The sequence below is a fragment of the Ceratosolen solmsi genome, unplaced genomic scaffold, assembly GCF_000503995.2.
Source record: "Ceratosolen solmsi marchali unplaced genomic scaffold, CerSol_1.0 scaffold63, whole genome shotgun sequence".
Taxonomy (NCBI): domain Eukaryota; kingdom Metazoa; phylum Arthropoda; class Insecta; order Hymenoptera; family Agaonidae; genus Ceratosolen; species Ceratosolen solmsi.
Genome location: NW_011948437.1, coordinates 2,171,342 through 2,195,620, shown reverse-complemented (window position 1 = coordinate 2,195,620; position 24,279 = coordinate 2,171,342). Strand labels below are relative to the sequence as shown.

The 24,279-nt window shown below is 27.8% G+C and overlaps 4 protein-coding genes across 7 annotated transcripts in view; 3 read left to right on the top strand and 1 right to left on the bottom strand.

Annotated features, from left to right (window-relative positions):
• The window catches only part of LOC105365248 (fibroblast growth factor receptor homolog 1), an 11,699-nt gene extending 1,118 nt beyond the window's left edge, over positions 1 to 10,581 (top strand). The window contains exons 2-10 of the mRNA XM_011503359.1: positions 2,266 to 2,631; positions 4,000 to 4,401; positions 6,791 to 6,978; positions 7,313 to 7,445; positions 7,873 to 8,367; positions 8,607 to 9,111; positions 9,435 to 9,575; positions 9,936 to 10,041; positions 10,135 to 10,581. Of these exons, the coding sequence (XP_011501661.1) occupies positions 2,266 to 2,631; positions 4,000 to 4,401; positions 6,791 to 6,978; positions 7,313 to 7,445; positions 7,873 to 8,367; positions 8,607 to 9,111; positions 9,435 to 9,575; positions 9,936 to 10,041; positions 10,135 to 10,251 (2,453 nt within the window). The 3' untranslated portion in view covers positions 10,252 to 10,581. The remainder of the gene's footprint in view (positions 1 to 2,265; positions 2,632 to 3,999; positions 4,402 to 6,790; positions 6,979 to 7,312; positions 7,446 to 7,872; positions 8,368 to 8,606; positions 9,112 to 9,434; positions 9,576 to 9,935; positions 10,042 to 10,134) is intronic.
• A 3,104-nt stretch (positions 10,582 to 13,685) lies between these two features.
• l(3)73Ah (polycomb group ring finger 3-like lethal (3) 73Ah) lies at positions 13,686 to 15,913 on the top strand. Its single transcript, XM_011503358.1, has 4 exons — positions 13,686 to 14,397; positions 14,465 to 14,610; positions 15,331 to 15,474; positions 15,542 to 15,913. Exons 1-4 carry the CDS (start codon positions 14,139 to 14,141, stop codon positions 15,665 to 15,667), a joined length of 675 nt encoding a protein of 224 aa, XP_011501660.1. The 5' UTR covers positions 13,686 to 14,138; the 3' UTR covers positions 15,668 to 15,913.
• Positions 15,914 to 16,415: 502 nt separating this feature from the next.
• On the bottom strand, positions 16,416 to 19,955 carry LOC105365295 (TBC1 domain family member 5 homolog A-like). Its single transcript, XM_011503411.1, has 6 exons — positions 19,388 to 19,955; positions 18,041 to 18,344; positions 17,645 to 17,904; positions 17,096 to 17,489; positions 16,711 to 17,026; positions 16,416 to 16,630 (listed from the first exon to the last, which is right to left on the bottom strand). The coding sequence occupies exons 2-6, from the start codon at positions 18,304 to 18,306 to the stop codon at positions 16,592 to 16,594; spliced, it is 1,275 nt and encodes a 424-aa protein (XP_011501713.1). The 5' UTR covers positions 18,307 to 18,344; positions 19,388 to 19,955; the 3' UTR covers positions 16,416 to 16,591.
• Positions 19,956 to 20,849: 894 nt separating this feature from the next.
• On the top strand, positions 20,850 to 24,014 carry LOC105365245 (nucleoplasmin-like protein). 4 transcript variants are annotated; one of them, XM_011503355.1, is made up of 5 exons: positions 20,850 to 21,029; positions 21,324 to 21,436; positions 22,369 to 22,582; positions 22,673 to 22,737; positions 23,394 to 24,014. In XM_011503355.1, the coding sequence occupies exons 1-5, from the start codon at positions 21,008 to 21,010 to the stop codon at positions 23,532 to 23,534; spliced, it is 555 nt and encodes a 184-aa protein (XP_011501657.1). In that variant the 5' UTR covers positions 20,850 to 21,007; the 3' UTR covers positions 23,535 to 24,014. The 4 variants fall into 4 exon arrangements, with proteins under 4 accessions (XP_011501657.1, XP_011501659.1, XP_011501656.1 ...); XM_011503357.1 differs by lacking the exon at positions 23,394 to 24,014 and adding an exon at positions 22,887 to 23,048 and having other exon boundaries at positions 20,851 to 21,029; XM_011503354.1 differs by having other exon boundaries at positions 20,853 to 21,029; positions 22,658 to 22,737.
• Positions 24,015 to 24,279: the final 265 nt, after the last annotated feature.

Below are 24,279 nucleotides of genomic sequence, written 5' to 3'. Positions count from 1 at the left end.
TAATTAATGTTCAAATAACCCGGGTTCCTCTACTATGGCGTCGTATAGCGAGGATCATGCGCCTGCGCAAAGAGTATGAAAAAATGGAGGGACGCGCGCCTAGTGATCTGACCAAATACTCTCTCTGCTCATACTAAACTAGGAGTATTATTATGATTGGGCTCAATTGTCCAATTGCCGGGTCGTTGAATGCCCTGTGGTCAAGCAATACTAACTACACACACCCGCTTTATTATTTAACAAACAGGTCGAGAGCGAGGAAGAACGAGAGACGTATTGATTTATTGGAGTACATTGTTAGTGTATCTTCCCCCTTCATCTCACCCAATCCAGCAGATTCACTATCACAATTTGAATAGTATATACTAGCGTTGAGTGAAAAAATTTCCTTATTAAAATATTTTATCCGATATTTTAAAAATTACACTTTTTTAGGACTTTTTATATCAACAATACCAACTTTCCTGCCAAATATCTCGAAATATCTCAATGCCATGTTTCTACATAACACTAATGCAGAAAAAGCATATTATAAGAATTTTTATTCATAATTTTTTTAATTAGCTGGTTAAAAAATTTTTTACAGAATAATTCAATAATTTTGAGTATATATAATTATTAGTTATTGTTTTAATTAATTGTTGTTTTACGAAAGAGAGAAAATACACGAGCGCATATTCATTTTGAATTTTTTTCAAATATGGATAAGAAATACGGGAAGAAAGCAATGGAAAGGAAATAAAAGATCAAAAAGGGCCAAAAGGGTAAACTGCAATAGCGAAACAGAGCAACAACACGTGACGGACACGTGTAAATTAATGGAAGTAGGACCGGGTCAAAACCAAAAGGCTGGGATTTATTTAAATGGATCGAGCACAGGCTAAGCACAATAAACCAAATATATGTATCTGCCCGCATACACATGTCGCAGCTGTTCAAAGAAAATGCTTTGGCATCTCAGCATCCACATTGGATTTTTGATAACTTAAAGAAATTGGAGTTCCATCTACTTACGCGCAAATTATTATAATTTAATATAAACAGTGTTTATCTATTGAATGGTTGAGTAACTTAGAAAAATTTAATAATTCTTGAAGCCATGACCCGCTGCTATAACAAGGGCGATAAAATTTAAAATCAATTCTGGACTCTAATTAACCCAATAATTCATCAATCTTATATGAATTTTCAATGCATTTTGGAGCCAAATTTCCCTCATATGTTTATAATAGTTACAAAATCTAAAATTTCTAAAATAAAACTTATAACATCCAATAAATAGTCATGAGATTTATTGAACTGTATGCAGTCGAAATTTCGCACCCAAGGAAAAAGAATGCAAGTCTAAGCGAATTGGATGCTTAAAAGCATATCTAATTTTAAATTTATATATATATATATATATATATATATATATATATATATCGACTTTTGAATATCGTACATGAATATTGGCATACTAAAGAATGGAATGACAATGTCTGATATAATTTATTTGTCGATAATTTCTTGCTCGCGATCCCTATATTGAGTGCTTAGTTAATGACATGAGTCTTTCAAATTGAACCGATTTGTTCCGCGCCCATCACTTCACATTTTCCTTTTCCTGTGTCTTTTATTTCTCCCCTATTTTTCCGTTTCTCAACGTTTCTTAACTTTCTCTTGTTTTTCGAAATTTAACCGGAGGTCGTATAGGGTTCACCATACAAACTGGCAAGGATCGAGAAGCACCTTGTTATCTACTCGAAATAGAATTATCTAAAAATAATTGAATTCTAAATTTGGGAAATCTGTTGACAAACATATTTCGTATTTTCTTATATTCTTTCGTACTCATAATTTTACTCCCCCCCCCCTCTTTCTCTCCCTTCTTGTTTTCGATAGTAACAACACTCGAAAAAGTACAAAAAAGCAAAAATATAGTTTCTTAAATAAATGCGTATTTATTAATAGTTATTGATATTATGAATAATTTAAATTATGTATTTATTGAAAAAAATTTATTAACAAGATATTTTCATATCTTTTGGATCGTTTACATTTATCCGCTCGATTCAGTATGTATTATTAAAGGGCATCCAATATTATTAAAATTATTTAGTATATCCTGAGAACCCAGTGAATAGAAGTTGTTCAGGTTTTGGCGAGTATATTGGAGCTTTAGCAACTCTGACACTGATAAAATACTAGCTACATACATTAATTGACAATTTAAAATGTAAGAAACAAGCACACTGTTAAGGATAGTTGTAACGTATGTTTTAGCGGATGAGTCGAGTGTTGGAGAAAACGTAACGGTAACTAGCGGTGACAGGCTGACGCTTATCTGCGCGTTCGACAGTTCTAATGGCAGCATCGCTTGGTACAAAGATGGAGAGCCCTTCCGGGCCCCGACGTCTCGCATCCGCCTTCAAAGGCAGCGCATCCGTTTTAAGATGACAAAGCTGGAAGATGCTGGTGCCTACGCTTGCCTTGTCGACAGTAGCGAATGGCGGTACCTCAAACTACAAGTCGAAGCTGAGCTCAATGATATCTTCCCCAAAGAGAGCGAGAGCGATGAGCTTGGCAAGGTCTTAGGGGCTGTTCGCGCTGATGACGAGACCAACGAACTCGAACTTGGCGACTCCAGGGGTACGTTACATACTTCCATTTCTCGGAACAACAAATTAGATGCTTAAAAACTTACCTGATTTAAAGTTTATACATATGAATCTACTTCTGAATGCCTTAACGTCGGCCGTATTTATCTTAAAGCATGGGTATTTATTTTATAAATTTTACAAATTATTTTATAAATTTGCATGTATAAGAAAATGTGTGATTTGCATGTCTTATTTTTAGATGAAACGAATTAAGAACACATTTATAAAAATTTTATAAATTCATACAAAATAAAATTAGTATGACATGAAACTTGTCTCATTCGAAATTCATAATATATGAATCATTATTATTAATTATTAATATTAAATAATTATAAATATATTTTATTCAATTTTTATTGTTAAAGTTCATATATAAATATATGTATGAAAAAGGAATTATAATTAAATATGAATATTAAATTATAATTACAAATAAATTAAAGTAAACTAATTGAAAATACGTAATATATACCATTTATCTAGTGTTAGATAAATAAATGTTTTAAACTTATATTGATATATAATTAAATCTTATACACATTAAAACAAATAAATAAATCTTTAAAAATATGTGATAAAATATATTATCATAAAGTAAAATTAAAAGGAATACTAATAATTATTCGAATTAGTAAGCACATTCTTTAAATATAAATTTTAAAATAGATTCTATAAAATGTTCACTTTTCAAAAGCTTTTATGAATGATAAATCACTTATAATTTAGCCTACTTAATTATCAAAGTTGACAATAATTTATTTTTAACGAAAATATATAAATAAATAAAGTAAAATAATCGAAAATAAAAATAGATACACAATATATATTTTAAAAGTAACTAGAAATAAATAAGTATATTTTTCAAGGATAAATGATCATTAAGAAATTTCAATTTTTAAATTGAAGGTTTTATTAAAGTTTTTGCTGACATATTTAGTCTTATGAAAAATAAATATTAAATATTTAATTTTTTATAATAATATATATAAAATCATTTAGAAAAATAATTTACTTCATAATTGTTCTACAATTTATATTTTGAATTTCATTAATTATGAATCTCGGATGCTCCATTAAATTCATGAAACAGTTCCCAATCAATAACATTTTTTAAAAAGTAAATAAAGTTCTTAAATATTCTTAATCATAATTTTAAGTCAGTAAAAAAATACACCGAATGAGATGTTTATAAAATATATTTCATAAGTATGAGTAAAGAGTACGTTACTGTTTTAGCTAGTTTTGCCCTAAAATCGAAAGAAATTTTGCTCGAAAAACGTAGGAAAAATAGCGAAGAACCTCTTAATAAAATTTAATAAAAAAACAAATAAATAAATAAATAAATGAAACATAGATTTACCAGAGACAAGAGCACTGCACCTTGAGCCATCGGACCTGGAAAACCAAGCTCAAAACCAGAACCAAAATGGCGGAAGCAATGACAGCATGGCCGCAGGTGAGCGGAATCGCACTCAACCAGAACTACCACCAATGTTTAAAGACTCGCTACCCCTGACGGAAGTAAGGCCCGCAGGCAACTCTTTAAGGCTGCGATGCCCAGCTATCGGAAATCCACAACCAAACATCACTTGGCTAAAAAACGGCGAAGAACCAAAGCGAACCCTTGGAGTTGTCGTAACTAATAAATGGGGATTGAGACTAGAGGATACCGTCATACAAGACGGAGGTAATTACACCTGCATTGTGTGCAATTACTTGGGCTGCGTCAATCACACCTTCAAAGTAAATATTATAGGTGAGTCTAGTTGTAACTAGTTTTAAACTAATATAAGCCATAAAGAGATACAAAATATGAATCATCTAGCGCTGATTTGTTTTTATAATATACGTAATCTTTTCTGTTACAATTCTGTTACTGTTAGAGTAAGCAAAAAAAAAATCAGTATTTAATTATGTCGATTGATCAATACGCATTTGAACTCTCATCATTGACGAGTACTTAAATTATAAGAACTTGTTTAAATAATATATATAAATATATATTTCAACAATGATAGTAATTGGTAAATAAGCCACTTTTTAATTATTTCGAATGCCAAATTGTATATATACACTTGTATTTGACAAATTGGAAATTTTAAAGGATTTCCAAAAAAATTGGCATAAATTTTGTTAATGTAAACAAGGATTTCGTGTAAACATCAAGTTTCGTCCTATATGTATGTGTGTTAATTTGTAAAGTTGGGATTTTCATTTGAATTGTACATTTTCATTTATACCGAGTTTCTTTTTCATTGACTCTTTAAATAACCACGCTATATTTCAGTTTTAAAATCCTTAAATTAGTGTACCAAAAGCAAAATAGATCATCCAAACGTTCTTTAAAATACATGTTTATTGTTATTGAAAATCATAAACCTTATTTACCAATTTCTAACTACTTATTATACAATTTTCATAGTCGGTAATCCTTTCTTCTTCAATCCCTTAATGATATGACTCAAAGTAATGCGCAAATAATGCAACTTTCCGAGCCTAGAGCGCTTTCCGCACAAGCCGTACATCAACGTGGGCTTTCCAAAGAACATAACAGTTTTGGTAAACCGCACAGCTAGTTTCACGTGTCCCATCATTTCGGATCTCGAGCCGTACATGAGGTGGCTTAAGGCCGACAAATACCCCGGCGATGAGGTCACGCCGAACGGCACCGAGCTTCAGGTAGCACCCACAAAACGTTCGATAATTTCCCAGCAGACATTTGGTTTCTATTACAATCATTTATACTAAGTATAAGTAATTGCCTCCTCTTACTTCTATGTGAACAGACATTTAAGACTTTTGGAGAGCGCGCTCGGAATTCTATTTTAAGATTTCTAATAATTGTACAATTGTCTTACTATTTTTTAATATCATTTCGAGCGTAAAGTTATTGTTAAAAGTTTTTATTCAATATATTGAGTACTTATTTATAAATTGCCAAATCACTAAGCAAACAAATATCGATTTATATTTATAAGGTTAAAATTTTACATCGTTTGTTCAAGTTATTAATTAATAAATTAAAATCGTACTATTAAATATATAAAAATAATTAATTTCATGGGAAATCTAGGATTTACTATTATTGAATAATAATTTCATTAAAAAGTAAATTATAAATTTGAACGAATAAGTAAGTGACTTGTGTTTATAGATGTATTTAATTAAATTTTTACGCAAGGATATCCTTATAAAAATTATATAGATTTGTGTTTTGAATAAACGGTTAGTTCTTTAATAACAGGTTGCAAATCCATATTCTTATATGGACCGAGCATTCGTGAAAAACTAAATAGGATATTGTTTTGCTATAAGCATGTAAAACTTTGAATCTAACGTAGTTGAAAAATTCTGCTGGGGATATCGTGCGTTGTAGCACGAGCACGACGTCAAAACACCTGGCGATGTAGACAGGCGTTTCTTCGCACTCGCTCGAGTTTATTTGTATTTTTATGAACAAGGCGTACTCATAAATCTGTGTATATTTGGGCCCATGGTTTATTTCGGAGCTCTGGTGTTGGACTCCTGGCAAATGAAACTTTTTTTTTATATATAAGTATATGTATGTATGTATGTATATATATATATATATATATATATATATATATATATATATATATATATATATATTTGAGGTTCTTCTATATTGTGTATTAATCAAGAAAAATTGTAGCAATAATAATTTAATATATATTACTCTTTCACTTTGCTTCAGTTTTTCATTTTTAATCTCATAAAGTTATATGTATTTCTAAAGTATATATACAATCTGTATCCTTATTTGTCATTTCTTAAAATTATATTGATTTTTCATACAATTTGCTTTCAATCACTTAGTAAAGTTTTTGTTAATTATTAATTAATTGTATTTATCCTAATTCTTGGGTAATCTGATATTAAGTGAAATATTGAACTTTTTAAATTCAATAACAAGCATTAAAGTCTCATTCGCTGTAAATAATACTAAAATACTGAATAATACATCATTTTAAATAATCTACGATCAAAATGCAGTGATTAGACTTTACTGCCTTATTTAAACGGTGCGGCTTAAAATCACAATAACCGAATCTAAGTCGATATTATGTGTTTAATTTATGACCAAAGAATAAAAATATTGGTGTTGGGCTCTTTTCTCAATTTAGAAAGTGTACAGGCAAGGCCAATCTTAACAAAGGCGCCGGCAAATGTAACAGTGTCGATTGGCAGTAATGTGAATTTCACCTGCGTCGTTCTGTCAGACACGCATAGGCATCTCGAGTGGTATCACGGCTATCACATTTCCTTCGAAACAGTCAACCAGACCAATGAAAGCTTAAGGGTCGAGGCTAAGGTGGGGACGTTTTTTTATGCACTACGCGTAGAACTACTTTTATCGACTTTCTATTTTTTTGTTTAAAAAACACAATCTCTAAAAAAATGTGCAAAAATGTTCAATTATATATTATGCAATTAAAAAAGAAGTGTTTACTAACTTTATTTCATATTTTTGTACTTAATTTCTTATGTACTTTTACGTGTCTGTTAACCAATTGTTCAATTAATACTTTTCTTTATTTTTTTTTACTTTAACAATTTTTAGTATATTTTAACATTGTTTCTATATCTCTTATAAGTACATTACATTATTTATGACGTTTGAAATTCAATTAATTATTTCTTCATAGGCGGGTGGCGAATTAAATCCAGAAGTATTAGAAATATTTAATGTTACGGAAAAAGATGAAGGCTGGTACACATGCATAGCTCAAAATGCCCTAGGTGATACGTTTAGCAGTGCTTATCTACATGTTATCGAATGTAAGTATATTATTATTCAAATGGATACTCAAATACATTACTCGAATAGAATCAATTTATATTATTACAATAATAAAATTATCTTACACATAATAAATATTTCTATAATAATTTATTAGACATGTGAAGATTGTTAATTAATTAATACAGACGAAACTTTTTCATATGCATAAAGAAATAATTATATTATATAATAAAGAAAAGAATTTGATTATATACCCTCTACAATCGATAATATTACGAATAATTATAATACGTATGAGGAAAAAGAAAAAAAAAATTAATTACTTGATGAAATTTCATAGTTTAGACTAATTCAACGATACTGTTATAATTAAATAACGATTATTATACAATTTTATCTGTTTTCTACTGATTTAAAAATTCATTGAACAAATAAGTCTAAATAAAACGTTAATTTCAACAGCAATGGAAGAGCAAGGAATACCATTAACAGCACGACCTCATCCAGTTTTAGTGAACATCCTTGCTACGGTATTGTTTATTTTCTTCGCTGTGGGAGTTGTCGTTGTTATTTACATCTTCCACCGTTTAAAGCGCGAGAAAATGAAGAAGCTTCTAGCAATTGAGACTGCAAGGGCAGCAGTGGTTACTCAATGGACGAAGAAGGTCATCGTTGAGAAACAGAATCTCGTGAATTCACAAAACGTGCAAGAGTCATTACTGATGCCGGTGGTGAAAATTGAGAAGCAAAAATCGACGGTTACAGCAGAAGAGAACAGCGGTTCCGGCAGTATATCCGAATATGAGCTACCACTCGACAGTGCCTGGGAGTTGCCTAGAGAGCAGCTGACACTGGGAAGTACTTTGGGCGAGGGTGCCTTCGGAAAAGTTGTTAAAGCTACGACAAATTCTGGAAAATTTGGCATTTCTACCATCGTTGCTGTCAAAATGCTCAAGGGTAAGAAATTATTTAAATTGGAATAGTAATAATATTAATTCATTTTATAATAATAACACAATTAAACTAGATACAATTAATTTTTTTGACTCATATATTATTAATATTTTAATTCAAATAAACATTATAGCCAGATTGAAAAAACAAAACGGAGCAGTCATTTAATATTTAAACAGTTATTGTTACATATCACACTAGTTTTTATTACATACTATACTAGTTCTGTTTACAATTCGTAGAAGGACACACAGATTCGGAAATGATGGACCTTGTCTCAGAAATGGAGATGATGAAGATAATCGGTAAACATATGAATATAATCAATCTGCTAGGGGCCTGTACCCAAGGTGGACCTTTGTACGTTGTTGTCGAGTTTGCACCGCATGGTAACTTGCGAGATTTTCTGCGTGAACATAGAAGCTCCTCCGGTTACGAGTCGGCGATAGGTCAGCAGTCAATGAGCAAAGAGAAAAAAACTCTTACACAAAAAGATCTTGTATCGTTCGCTTATCAAGTCGCTAGAGGTATGGAGTACCTGGCTAGTCGGAGGTGTATACATCGAGATCTCGCCGCGAGAAATGTCCTTGTTAGCGACGAGTATGTTCTTAAGATTGCTGACTTTGGACTGGCCAGAGACATACATTGTCATGACTACTACAGGAAGACAACCGATGGCAGATTGCCAGTGAAATGGATGGCACCTGAGGCCCTCTTCCGTCGTATTTATACCACGCAGTCCGATGTGTAAGTATTCACGGTTGTGTTTCTACTTAATTTTGAACAAACATATACGTATAATATATTGTGGAGCTTTAAAGTTTACAATACTGATTTCTTTTACTAAAGATATTATGATATTATTACTACCATTATCTCTTATTATTATTAATTCATTATAAATTATATTAATTAATTTATTATATCATAATTTTAAGGTAAGATAATAATGTATAATTTCTAAAAATAATTAATAATATGCTTTAACTTACGGCATGAACATGGTAATTCATTGGTATCTTTATAACTTTGAATAGAAAGCTGTTATAAATGTAATTATTTTTGTCAAGATGGTCGTTTGGAATACTTTTATGGGAAATAATGACACTTGGTGGTACTCCGTACCCATCGGTGCCATCGGTTGAAAAGCTTTTTCAACTTCTCAAATCTGGTTTACGAATGGAAAAACCTCCATGCTGTTCAATTGAAATGTAGGTGAAAAGCCAATTTTAATAAAAAAATTATTTATAGATAAAACGTATTAAATATGATAGTCTACAGACTATTTTAAATAGGCTATTACGAAATTTAAGTTTTCAAATTATTGTATATTTATACTATCTAGTAAATGAAAACTGAAAAAATTATCACATACTTTAATAATCTTTAGATAATTTTAAACAGACGATAATGATACTTTAGTTTTGAAATTTTACAATAGTACAAAAATGTTGTATATTTGTCCAATTAAATAAACGCAAAATAAAATCATACGATTTAAAAAATTGTTTAAAACGCATAGGTGTTGAAATTAGTTTTAAAAAATTATATTTTATAATATTTGTAAACAGATATGTTTTGATGAGAGAATGTTGGAGCTATCAACCCGAAGAAAGACCAGTATTTGGAGAATTAGTCGAAGATCTCGACAGGATACTCACAATAACTGCCAATGAGGTACCATTAAATTTTATAAAGTGATATAAAAATAGTATATAATATGGTTTAAACATCATAATGAATTTATCATTCAAATTTATTTATTAATAGGAATATTTAGACCTTGGACTACCACAATTAGATACACCACCTTCGAGTCAAGAATCAAGCGAAGACGAAAATGATGATGCCGAGGATGAATTTCCATTTCAACAAAATCTTTTATAAACTACAGATCATAAAATGATAACGAAAAAAGTAAAAATTATAAAATAAATAGGATAGTTATTGTAGTTATAAATATGGAATAATGGAGGGGGAAAAATTCTTCGAAGTCCTCAGAAATTTTTAAGGACCACTTTTAAGCTATTTTTAAGAATTGTGAACATCGTTAATATTGACTAATTATACATGTTCGTTATTATGCAATTGACTGATATAAGAATAAACACACATCGTGTAATGTGAACAAATATATTGATTAATGAACCGTATTTTTTGTAACTTAATATCGCGAACAAGATATGAATAAAAAATTACCATTGTAGGGTATTTACGAACAACATCTATAAAATATAAGTTTTATCGAATAATGATAAAAATACCTAGTATTATTCTATTTTTGTCTGTAAAGTATAATGTAGGTTTAAATGATAAATTTATTAAAATATTATTAAAACATATAATATAAAAGTTAATATCATCACTTAAAATTGATCATATGATTCTTTAATGGTTATTCATACAATCAAAATTAATTATAGATTATAAGCCATTCTAGTAAGTTCTGCAAAAAAAAACCATTGATATAGGTTGACTAAAATTTTAAGATTTTAATTAATATCTATTTCGAAGAATTGAAAAATTTTATATCATATATTATTTTGCGTATTACATATCTTAAATAAGATGATAAACTAAAGTAAATGTTTTTCTTATTTTTATATATTATTTATTATTTGTTATATTTATTAATAATCATAAAAACATTACGTTGACGAAATACTTTAACATTTTACTCAAATATAATTCTTGGAGCTCGATTTAGACCTTTTTAATTTCCTGTTATCAATGTTTTTAACTAGTCAATTTAAAAATACTAACATGTAAAATATAAAAACTCCGTACGCTTGTAATGACTCGGATTCAGTTTCCCTTATTTTGTTTAATAAATCAAAATATCAGTAAGTGTTATTAGTTATAACTACGCTAAAATACTATACTATTCTATATTTACTAAAATATTCTATAAAAGATTGAAAAATTTAATGTATATTTTTTAAAATCAATAAGACTACTATAAAAAAAAGTTTAAAATATAAAATACGTTGTTTATTTTATATTTCGAAATCAAAAGATAATTATGTAACATTATATAATAACGCAATCAATAAGAAATAATATTTATTATAACACAGATTGTTAAAAATATAGAAAGTAGAATGGACCACTATTGTTATTTATGTGAATATCATTTGATATTAGAAACAGCTTCTTATACTTATTCTTGTAAGAAATTTTTTTATTATATATTTTTAATATAAATGCGCAAAATATCGAAACTCGATAATGTATAGATGCTTATCTTTTTCAACCAAAAATGTATTATTAAATAATTTATTTATGCTGTACATGATTTAAAGAATAAAAAATCTGGATACATATATTTTGTCTAGAGTATAACTTACAATAAAATAGTGCTGCAGTAAATTTTAATACTGGTGAATATTAATTGCAGTAATTTGTAAGTATTATTGTATAGGAATTAAATGTTGTATTATTAAAAATTATTTTGTAATCCATAGTCTTAAGCAGTCGTCATTATTATTGATAACTAATATTTAATAAAAAGCAGAATAATACATTCATTTTTAATCATAAGTACTCTAAAGAAACTAAATCAATAATCATAATAATTGAAAGCACATAAAAGCATTTTTAAGTGAAATCAATTAATATTAAATTCTTTCTCTATTTTTCAAAAATATACGTAATAATTAATATTAAAAAAAATTGTAAATAGATATTCATTAAGGGTGCATGATTCAAATGTGTAGTGTATAAATAAATTTTGAAATACTTAGTATATGTAAGAAATAAGAATTATATTTATATAAACTGTAATTCGCTGAATAAATATAATATGTACTCGTTCTTATTATCAAATTATAATATTGAATAATAATTTTTTTTTAATAAATAAAATTTGTCCGAATATAATGAAGATGATGAAATTAAAAATTTTGTTAATTATAAGTCTTATATTAAACTTGAATACAATAGAGAAAGTACCTATATTTATGAAGAATATATACTAATTAGATTACTTTACAATTAAAATCTTCAATTACGAATTGTAATTACGTAATATATTATTCTAAGATTATAGCACTATGTAATTATTTTTATACATTAATCTAAATTAGTGGTCACTTTTAATATTGTTATTTAACGTTATAACGTTGTTTAGTAAAATATGTTATCTAAAACTATATATATATATATTTTTTTTTTCTTTTTTTTAGTATATATTACGCTATAATACCAAATGTATGTGGCTTTATTCTATTTAATTTAATGATTCGATATAACATATGTACACATTTTTTATTTATAAATACTAGAATTTGTGTATCGTAAATTATTTTATTTCTTAATTGTAGTTTGTCATTTTATTTTCCTATTTATTATATAATGATATTTAGTTCTCGGACAATAATAGTTTTTTTAGCTGTTATATTCGATTACTCGTTATTGTCTAAGAAACGTTTCTTATTACGCATTATCAAAAATGTTTTTATCTTCGTTATTTTAATGATATTTTGATTAATTTTCTGGTTTAATTTTTTTTCCCATAATATCCGCAAATGACTCAAACTTTAACGATACAAATAATCAATATATAAGAGTGTATTAAACATTCTATAATGCAAGTAACAAAAATTGTATTCCAAATAGGATTTATAATTTAATATTATAAATGGAAATCTAGAATATTTATGTGCATCAGTACTTTCATACTTTTCTATTATCGCATAAAACTACCGCATAAACCGCGTATAAAAAGACTATATTTTATATAATATTTACTTTTAAATTTTGTTACAATTTTAATTTTTGTTACAATGTAATTAATACGCCCCTATGTTTAATAGAAAAGTTCTTTTAAATGTTTATAAATTTACACATCGTTACGAATATATTAATATCTTCAAAAAGACAAATTAACAGATTCAATAATATTATAACATAAAATTAACAATCATTAGATTTTAATACAAAGCGTTGTTGCACTTGCAAATAATAAAAATATAATAAAATATAACAGAAATAATTTGAAAAAAAGTTTAAACTGTGTAAGTTCATTAATAGTAAAAGATGCGCATGAAAATATAATTTTTTTACTCAGTCACGTTATTTTATATCGCTCATTGCAAATGTATGAGTGAATATACTGATGGTAAAATGCACTCTTCTTATTCCCAGTCACGTTTTCTGAAATTTTTGATGTGGCTATTGGCTACTACTAGTGCTTACGTCAATCAGTGTTGTCATTAGCCACGCATTTGCACTTTTTAAATTTATATTTTTAGTTTTTTTTTAACAAATTTCTTTTTCACTCAAACAGATCAACGCCGTATATAAATCTCAGTTGATATTTTTATAATATAAAAAATCTTTTATTGATGATTTTTGTAGAATTGTAAATAGTTTATTAGGGAAGAAATTTGTTCGTCCAGGTAGAGGTTAGGTTTGTAATTCCTGAACGTAAATTTTTTGTATTCCATGCAATATTTAATTAATGTGTTGGATTTTTAACTAATTTATATGATTTAGTAAACGATTTTCTTACATATTAAATGCTCTTGAAATTATGAGTACCACATTTTGTATGAGAAGTCTCCGGTAAAGAGAAAATATTTAGGAATTAAATGCATAACTGTCAGATGTTTTTAAAAGTCATTAATATTAATGACGCCAATAATCTTTACTTTACAAGTAGTTATATATTACAAAATATTTCATTTGAAGAGATGTAGAATACCTTTTATAAAGGAGTGCATTAAGATAACTAATGTTCAAGTAAGCGATTAAGCAATACCAAAAACACTACCATGGAAAGAAGAATAAAACTGAAAACATTAAATAGTCATATAACATGTAAAATATGTCGTGGATATCTTATAGATGCAACAACAGTTACAGAATGTCTTCATACTTTTTGTAAAAGTTGTTTGGTCAAGCATCTTGATGAAAAAAATACTTGTCCACAATGTCAAATAGTCATTCACCAATCCCATCCACTTCAATATATAAGTTTTGATAGGACTATGCAAGATATAGTTTATAAATTAGTACCAGATCTTCAAGAAGGTAAGTTGAAATACTATGCAAAATATTTGAAAATAATATTAATATTAAATACTTTATTCTTATGAAGGTGAAATAAAAAGAGAAAGAGAATTTTATAGATCTAGAGGTTTGCCTTACCCAAAAGATATTTTACCAAATACTGGTGAAGTTGAAGAAGAAAAAGCAGGTGCTGATGCACATGCAGAATCAGATTATCACAGAACTGATGAACAGGTATTTTTTTTTTTTTATTAAATTATTAAAAATAAATTATTTAATAATCGATAAACCAAGTAACTTATTTGTATTATATTTTCAATAATATATTAGTTCTTGAATATTTTCTTATATTGTGCACACTTCTCCATTGTATTTAAGTAATCTTTAGTTGTGACGGGATTCATAATTAACTTAAATATAAATATTTATCCTAACATCAATTCAAAATACAATAAAAAATATTTAATAAATAGTAATGAATGGCCAATCAATTTGGTAATAAACTATACTGTTTTGCTATTATGAAGTATTTAACAGATAATGAAAATATTATATTAGTCTGTATTATCTAGAAAACTTTCTTTTATTCAGATTTTACTATCCTAAAAAATATGATTATTTATAAAAATTCATAATTGTTAAATTTTATCAATACTGGATGAATCAATCTTTCTATTTAACTTTTAAACTAGTACATTTCCTATAATCTATAATATATTAGATTTTTAATAATTATATTTATAGTAATATATTTATTCTATGCTTAATATTTTTATTATCTTTATTAATATTGTATCATTTTCTAAATAAATTAATTAGAATAATATAAACAATATAAGTATTTAATAATATGTAGTAATAAAAAAATTTTACTGTCAAGCAGATATCAATTATTTATGTTTTTTATTTTAAATGAAATAATTATTTTTTTTATACATTAAGTGCTATTTACAGGTGAATGTATGTTTGGAATGTATCAATGCAAGTTTAAAAACATTGAAAAGAGGATTTATAAGATGCTCTGCGCAAGCTACTATAACACATTTGAAAAAATTTATAGCCAAAAAAGTTTTAAATGGCATGGAAAAGTATCGTGATGTGAGTAAGCATTACCTTAAATTTTACTATTTATAAATTTTGATGGAAATTCAATTTTGTGTTACAGATTGATATTCTTTGTAATAATGAATTATTAGGAAAAGATCATACACTTAAATTTGTATATGTTACGAGATGGAGGTTTCGTGATCCTCCACTCAGACTCCAATATCGACCACGAATTGACATTTAATGTGAAATTTGTAATTAAAGAGTGATTGAAAACAAATTGAAAAAACTTTTAAAAAGTCTCAGAAATAAATTTGTATGATTTGTTTTGTGGCACTAACAACTGTAATGCCTATAGCAGCAGTGTAAATGAATGTGCACAAGTGTATAATGTGATGTCACTGTTAAAAAATTATGGAATTGTAGATAAGGAAAATAATTTGACACACATATTTTTGCATACCTGTGTACTATATACATAATTGTTTTCATATTTTAAAACATATCAAATTATATTTATGTAAAACTTTAAAATTCAAAATTCATAATCAAAGCTTTTTATTATTTGATTTTAATATACAATTATTTTCTTTAAAAGGCGCATTTGATATTTGGTACTGCCTTTATATTTTCATTTTTGCATTAAAAATGTCTTCCTCATAAAATATATATTATAAATAATTATTTTTCTGTATAGCATTTTTACTTTGTATAGCTGAAAAATCATTTTTGGTACAATATGTAAATATATCTTATATCTATAAAATATTTAAGAAATATATTTTTTCTTCGTTTCGTTTTAATCAATTTCCTTTAATGTAATATTTAAAACGTTATAACAATTGTTTATGGTCAGATTAATCATGAAAAATTTATGAAAAATTTTTCAATATAATAACAGATAATCTAAAATACTTATATTGCATTAAATTGTTACGTAAAAATATAACATTTATAAATTATGAAAAATTTTTATATTCATACATATCGATTCACTTGAATGAGATAAAGATTATTTAAATTTAAATTTGTCTCTTTGGAAATTCTATAGATAGTTCCTCATAAAGTCTGAACTTTATTCAATCATAATATGGCTTATGAATGGCAATTTGTTTAATTGACTACATAAAAAAGGTCTTAGGCACTTGAGTTAATATTTATTTTAAATTTAGTCCCATGACTCTTCTACGGTTTCAACAGATGAAAGCTAAAAAATTTTCCATAAATATTGAAATATTAAAATAATAAGAATAAATAATATGTTATATAGTTTAATGTTCAACTTACAACTGTGGGAGGTAGATCATTATTTTCTGTGCGTTTCTCTACAAAGCCACTTGGTGAGTCCCAATCTTCTTCTGATTCAACTGTAGTATTTTTAAAAGAAGATGATGGTGGTTGATATGAAGTTCTATCATTATTTCTATTTTTGGTATAAGAGTTGTGTTGAAACGAACCATCTCTTCTATCTCCACTATTTCTTGAATTATCGCGTGAATGAAAAGATTGATAAGAGCCATCTCTACTATTTCTACCGCCTCTGCCACCTCTACCACCTCTACCTCTACTACCCCTTTCATATGGACTATGTCTAAAAAAATTATGGATTGTATTTAACAATTTTACATAATGAAAGTTTGTTTAACATGTAGAAAAGAAATTTAACATGTACCTATTACCACGGGAATGTCGACTGTAAGAATCTCTGTTAAAACGATCGCTTGTTTCAAAATTTCTCGAATGTGCTTGTTTATTTGAATGATAATTATTTTCATATCTTTGGTTAAATAAATTATTAGAATAAGACTGTCCATTCATATTATTAGGATTGTAAAGGGGAATGTCCTTTGTAAAACCGTTTCTAGAAGTATTTGATGTAGACTGATTCGAAAGATCTGCATCCCAAGTCTCATTCATATTGTTAGAATTTCTTAATTCTGAACTATGTACCAATGAATCTGAATTATAAATTTCTAATTCAGAAGACGATTTTTTTTTTGAAGATGTTTCATTCATTTGATCCCAAAGCTTATCTTTATTTGTATTGCTTATTGACGCATTTGAATCTGAAATAGATATCGATTGATTTTCATTCGTTCATTGAGATTTTATTATTTCTTAAAAATATTTTTAGAGGTATCCTAGTTCTTGACATCATTTATAATTTTATTGTTAGAAGGAATTTGCTTAAAATTTTTTTAATTAAACATTAGTATTTCACCTGCATTTGGAACAGATTTATGATTTTGTGGCATAGACTCCGCAGTAGTATCCCAATCTTCTGAAGCAATATTTACTGAAATATTTACGTTCCCTTTCCAAGAACCATTAATTTGATTAACTGTATTGTCTGAAGTATCCCAGTCGTTCATCGAATCTACATTTTGCATTCTATTTGAATAATGATTTGATTTTAACATACTAAAATTTCTATGTGAACTTTTGTTTGAAAAGTTATCATTACTCTTCACTGAATCAAACCTACAATAAATGATTTAAATAAATAATAATAATTAACAATGTAAATAAGATTATAAAGATAAAAAAATTCTTCTATAAAAATATTTAACTGTACATTATCAAACAAATTTTTTTATTTAATTTTGAAAAATTTCACCTTTTATTAACATTAATTTTTTCATTCCTATATGATCTATTATTGTCTTTCAATAAATTTTGAGGATATCCACTAGATCGTCTTGTTCCTCCATAAGAAGGAGGTTCGGTCCAATCATCAATATTTGCTGGACTTGAAAGTGCCTCATAACTATATTTGTAACCATCAGTAATTTTTAATGTTTGATGAGTAGTTGAATTATTACTTTGTTGCAATAATTTTGAACTAATTTTAGTAGGGACATTCCAATCTTCATCATCATCCATTATGAAATTTTAAATTGTTTTTAATCCAATGAAAGTTCCTACAATTAATTCAAAGAAAATAATTCTTTAAAAATTAGAGAAACATATAATTTCAAAATATTATATTTTATGAGTTTCACATTAGTCCGTAAAATTATAATTAAATAACATCAAATTAATTCATTATATTTAAATTACTCAAACTAGGGTGAAATATTTTTTATAATTAAAATGTTTTTTTAGTTCTTTTAGTTTTTTTTTTTTATTTATTTTTATACTATGGTAAAACAAAATTATTATTCAATATTTTTGTTTTTGTGCACAAATTTAAGATAAATTAAAATATTAATTAAAAATATTTGCCTGATTTTATCAAGGTTATTTGGCTAATAAAAAAATTAATTATTAAATTAATAATTCGATGATAGACATTTTATTATAAGTAATATTTATATAAATATTTTATTAAAAATATTTAATTTTTATAATTAGTTATTGAAATTTAAAAATGTTTATGATAGAATCTATTATAAGGTTATCTAAAAATGAAGCAGATTTTTGACATACAATCTCATAAAATATCCTTATAATAAAATATAGTAAAATTAAGATGTTTCTAAGGATTATAAAGCAAATGTATTCTAGTTCGAAATAGTAAACAATTTCATCAAATTATTAAATCAAAATCTAAACGATAAATGAATTTTAAGATTTTCGTATTATAAAATACTTATTAAATTTAATAATTTTAACTATTCTTCAAAATTAAAATTATTTTACTCAATATAAATATTTGTAGTTTTTGTATATGATTTTTTATAAATCAATAATTGGCATATACGATATGTGCTAAAATGTCTGATAAGTGACATTTTCGAACAATGCTTTGTGTAAAGTGTGTTTTAGGATAGACGTGCATATTTGTTAAGATTATAGTATAAAATGGACGATATTGCTATTAGAATAATATAAAATTTTACGAACGTCACTTTTTTTTTAAAAGAAAACTAGCAAAAAATATCGTAAAACTTGTGATTTAGCAAACACACGTTTATCATATGAGATTGAGATTATTTTTGGTAAGCATTTATGTCTAGATTACCTGCAATGCTGTTGTACAAGTCGTTCACTATTTATATGTAGGCTATCCCATTTGTTTTCTTTTTTTTTCTTTCTTTCTTTCTTTCTTTCTTTTTTTTATTGATAAAATAGTGGTTGTTTTTTAAATCCTCTAGTATTTTTCACTAAGCATACCGAAAACTCAAAAGAATTTTAAACCTTCACCACAATTTTGTTAAAATACAAAAGTGACATTCCGTCACGGTACAGTACTGCTGTCTTGTTTTGTCATAGCACATGTGAGAAATCTGTGTTATGCACAGACTCCCGCACACGTATTAAGTTCAGAACCACCGTCGTATTGTAAAGGCTTCAAGGTTACACCGCAAAAGTGAAATTCGCTTAATTTCACAAAGTTTATGCGATAAATTTTTAGTAAACTATTTAATTTCCTACGTACCACTATATATAATACTATTCTACGTAAGATAAATGTAGTATTTAATTACAGTATTGTATCATAATAGTAAATGCTACACACTATACACTGTATCGATTATTATATTCATACAAAATGTTACAAGACTAATGCATATTGTATTTGTTTGTTTTGATCTCTATATTTTTTTTCAGTATAAAATACGAAGTAAACCCTTCATTTTCTTCAAGTCGGGATTGATTCTAGAATTAAAATGAAATTCATAGGTTATATTAATTAATTTTTTCTAATAAACAATCTTATCAATTAATCGATGTCATATTTTATCGCATCGATATTAGAAGAACTTAACACATAAATATACTGAATATTAATGGCTTGAAATTGCACTGCAATTATAATAATACAAGTTACTGTATTATAAAATTAAATTACAATGATAAGAGAATTTATTCTTAGATTTAGTTCAGAGTAGCCAACTGCCAGAAGCTCAGCTAAATTATGACGTGTTAAGCGTAAAGTAACGTTTATAGACTTGTAATGGCATTTATACAATCGTAAGGTTAAATAATTAAATAATCTTGCATGTTGTTAAAAATTTTTCAATTATTAGTCTATTGAATAATTACAATTATAATTACTATAATTGATTAGAAAGCCGCTCTTTTTCGTAACCACTGATGATCCATAAAATAGGATACAATTAGTCGATCGATAGTGTGGAATAGCAATTATATCAATGATAGTGCATCATAAATTAATCTGAAATGTATTGTAATAAGGACAAACGAGATATAAAGATTTTAATGCCTATTGTTAAAATTCCTAAAAGATAATATATTATAAATATGGTAAAGAAGTACAAAATTGTCCAAGCTAAAGTTTTGCTTCTAAGTGCGCAGGCGCACAGAAAAAGCGACGATGGCGCGTCCGTTACACGTGTGCGCTCGCCGAGCGGCAAAGCGCGCGCATCTCTGATTTGGTGATCTGCCGTAAGAATCGACGCTTGGCGTCGCTCAAGTCGTTTCCCCCCTTCTGCCCCTTAACCGTTCGACTACCCGTACTTTCCCCTCCCGGTGTCCCTGCCGTCATCCCCCTGCCTGACCGTCAGCGGTCGGATTATTCGCTTTTCGCAGCGCGTACGTCCCTTGCTTCGACCAGCGCATACCGACGCCAGTTGAAGGTTCCAACGTTCTCGAATCCAAGAAAATCAAACCGATCGCTATGGCCGAGGAATATCTTTACGGTGAGTAATGTAGCGGCTCTTTGAGTCTTCACCCTCGAGCGGCAATTTTTCTAGACCAGCGCTTACTTACGGTTAGCGGCTCTTCGAATGTCCGCTATGTCGAGACGCCGGCAGAAACGTTGTTCGGCCATTGTGCCAGCACGGAATTTCCTATAAACTCTTATGGCTTGCGTTTATCCATTACCTGCTATAATTGTCTCCACGATGGGAATTAATTGGCCATCGAACTTTGCCGAAGACGATGAATATTGACTGGTTGATCACTAAAGCCTAACGTCATTTTTCTAATTACAGGAGTTACGTTAGACAGTGCCAAGACCAGTGAGGTATGGGACCACGAGCCAAAAAATGACGAATCCGACAGCAATCAACACTTCGGTGTTGAGCAGAAGCTTATCATTAAAATGGTATGAAATTTTACATATCTCCATCTACCTATATTTCTCTCGCTCTTTTTTCTCTACTCCCTCCCGTCTAATCTCCTTCCCTCCCTTACCGTCGTCATCCCTCCTTCCCTTTCTCACTCCTCTATAAACCTCGTTCCTACCCTCTCACCCTATAACACGCTCTCTCTTTCTCTCGTTCACTCTCCGTCTCTGCTTTTGACTCCCCGCCACCCTTTTCAATTCACCGTAATTCTAAATTGCCGATTCTCATTTCGAATCTATTGTTCTAAAAATCTTACTTTTGGAGATCGTACAAGCGTATGTATGTAAACAATACTTGTGTGTGTTCATATGCACAGAAAATTGTATATATGCATGTACACACATCACTGTATAAAGTGTGAATTCATATATACGCAGCATTTTATATTCATGCCAGCTTAAACAAGTTCATAAGTATTCCTTTTCTTTGTACTTTTTTTCTTTTTTTTTCCTTTTTTAAAAATTTTAGCAATAATGTCTTATTACTGTAAAATATTTACCTTCTTTTTGAATAGTTCTTTTTGTTACTAAATTTCCTGTATTATATTGCTTATTTTTTATATACCTGCCATTTACATTTTTAATAAGGTGGTAATAAAAATATAACTATGTGTTGATTCTTATGATAATTTATTAAACATAAAATTTTTTTAAAACTTACTACAATTGTTCAAAATCATTTTTTTAAATAACCGATTTAGTGTTGCCCAGTATAACTTTTTATTCATATTGCTATATCATTATAATAACTAATATTAAATTATTTCAAACTTGATCGTATGGATAGTTCAGAGTAATAGTAAACATGGTTAGAGCATACTATATAAAAAAATATATTATCTTTTCATTCTCTAAATAAAGTAATTTTATATGAAATTTGTTTAAGCTTATGTTAATCTGTAATTTTAAAGGCACTTTTGGGTCCAGAAGCCAAACCTGGTGAGCTGAATGTACTTCAAGTAGAAGCTATGGGGCTGAAAGGACCAATTAAAATTCCTATTGCCCTGTTAGAAATGGGAAAAACATCACAAATTATACTTGACTTAAGTTTTCCCGACCCACCAGTAACATTTACGCTTATTAAAGGAAGTGGTCCAGTTCATATAGTTGGACACAATCTCCTTGGTATGTTTGTTTTGGAATATCTATGATAGAATAAAAATTGTATCTATCATTATTGATATTATAAATCTTCAACAGCTACGCACATAGAAGAATTTGAAGATATGGAAGATGATGAAGTCGAAGTAGATAATTTAGACGATGAGGATGATGAAAAGGTATGTTCTATATTTTGTTATAATTAGAGATATATTTTAATTACATCGTTGCTATTTTGACTATATAAAGTAACCATATTAAATTGAGAATTGACCAGTACAATGTAAATAGTTTACAATAGAGTATAAATTGTTGATGAAACTTTCAGGAGCCACAAAAGAAACGAAAACTCTTCTCAGAAATTAAAAAAAATGGCACCAAACGCGCTAAGATGGACGAAGGGGTAGACAAGTGATTGTCCTTAGAAGTTAAAATTTAAATAAAAATACGTAATTTTTAATACAATGAATTTTCATTTAATAATTATCAGTACATTAATAATATATTTTAAGAATTCATTCAAGAATTGTTATTTTATTTCACATTTTATACACTAATCAAACCATTTTTGTCATTTTGTGTATAATTATATGTGCACCAGTATTTTTTTACTTTTTACTTTTTACTTTTTTTTTTTTTTTTAATAAATAAATTATTTCTAAAGAGCTAAGATTTTTCTGTATTAACTACCTTTTCATCTTGGTGTTGTGCCTAATAATGAAATTGATTTTAAGAAAACATAATTAACTGAATAAATTTATCTTAAATTGAATAATGAAAATACAAATTATGAAAAGAATAAAATAAAACATTTGTATTTTTACATGCAATGTAGGATGCGGAGGATGAAGATGAAGAGGATGATGAACCTAAAAAAAAAAAAAATAAGGTAGGAGGAGCGCCAAAAAATAAAAACCAAGTCAACAAAAACCAGAACCAAAATCAAAATCAGAAAAAAAATAAATCTTGGCATTGAATAGCGACAAAAAATACACAAGACGATTTGTAGGTTAGGCTAACTGTAAGTTCATTATCATCAGCATTTTGCGAAATCAGTATCATTTTATCATTACTTTTTGTAGATGGTCTCTCAATAATGAGGATTGATACTGGATCATTATTGTATATGTCGAGACAAGTATGATTCTGAAGCCAGTAACATATTTGTCTAAAAATTTTATTTTAAAATGTACATCCAGATACACTATTGTATTTTAATGTTTAAAGTGCTTATGAAATCTATTTTAATCCCTTTTTCTTATTGAAATAAGAATCTTACTTGACGAATTAGCTGCTAGTTTCAGAGTCATTTAGCAAGATTTACTTTGAATACTTTGAGCGTTTATATTAAAATATGATGTTTTTGTTACAATGTGTATGATTTTGTATGCATTAAATTTTATGACCTAGAGAGGGTGACATATTTTTTTTTAAGTATGAGCTTTTCATCCTTAGAACTGCATATGTATATTTCATATTAACCACGAAAATATTCTTAGTTCAAATTAAAAACACTTCATGGTAATAGTTTTGTGACAGTGGAGCAAAGATGGCACAGAAAGACAACTTGTTTTATAAATGTACAAAGTAATTTTTCTTTTTGACGCTGTTTTCGCATTTTCAGTGATAGATAAGTATAAGTGACGATTTCTCGTGTATGCCTAAAACGAACCTAAGGCTGTCGTAAATATTTTGAATTTGTTTTCAACGAGGACGTTTGA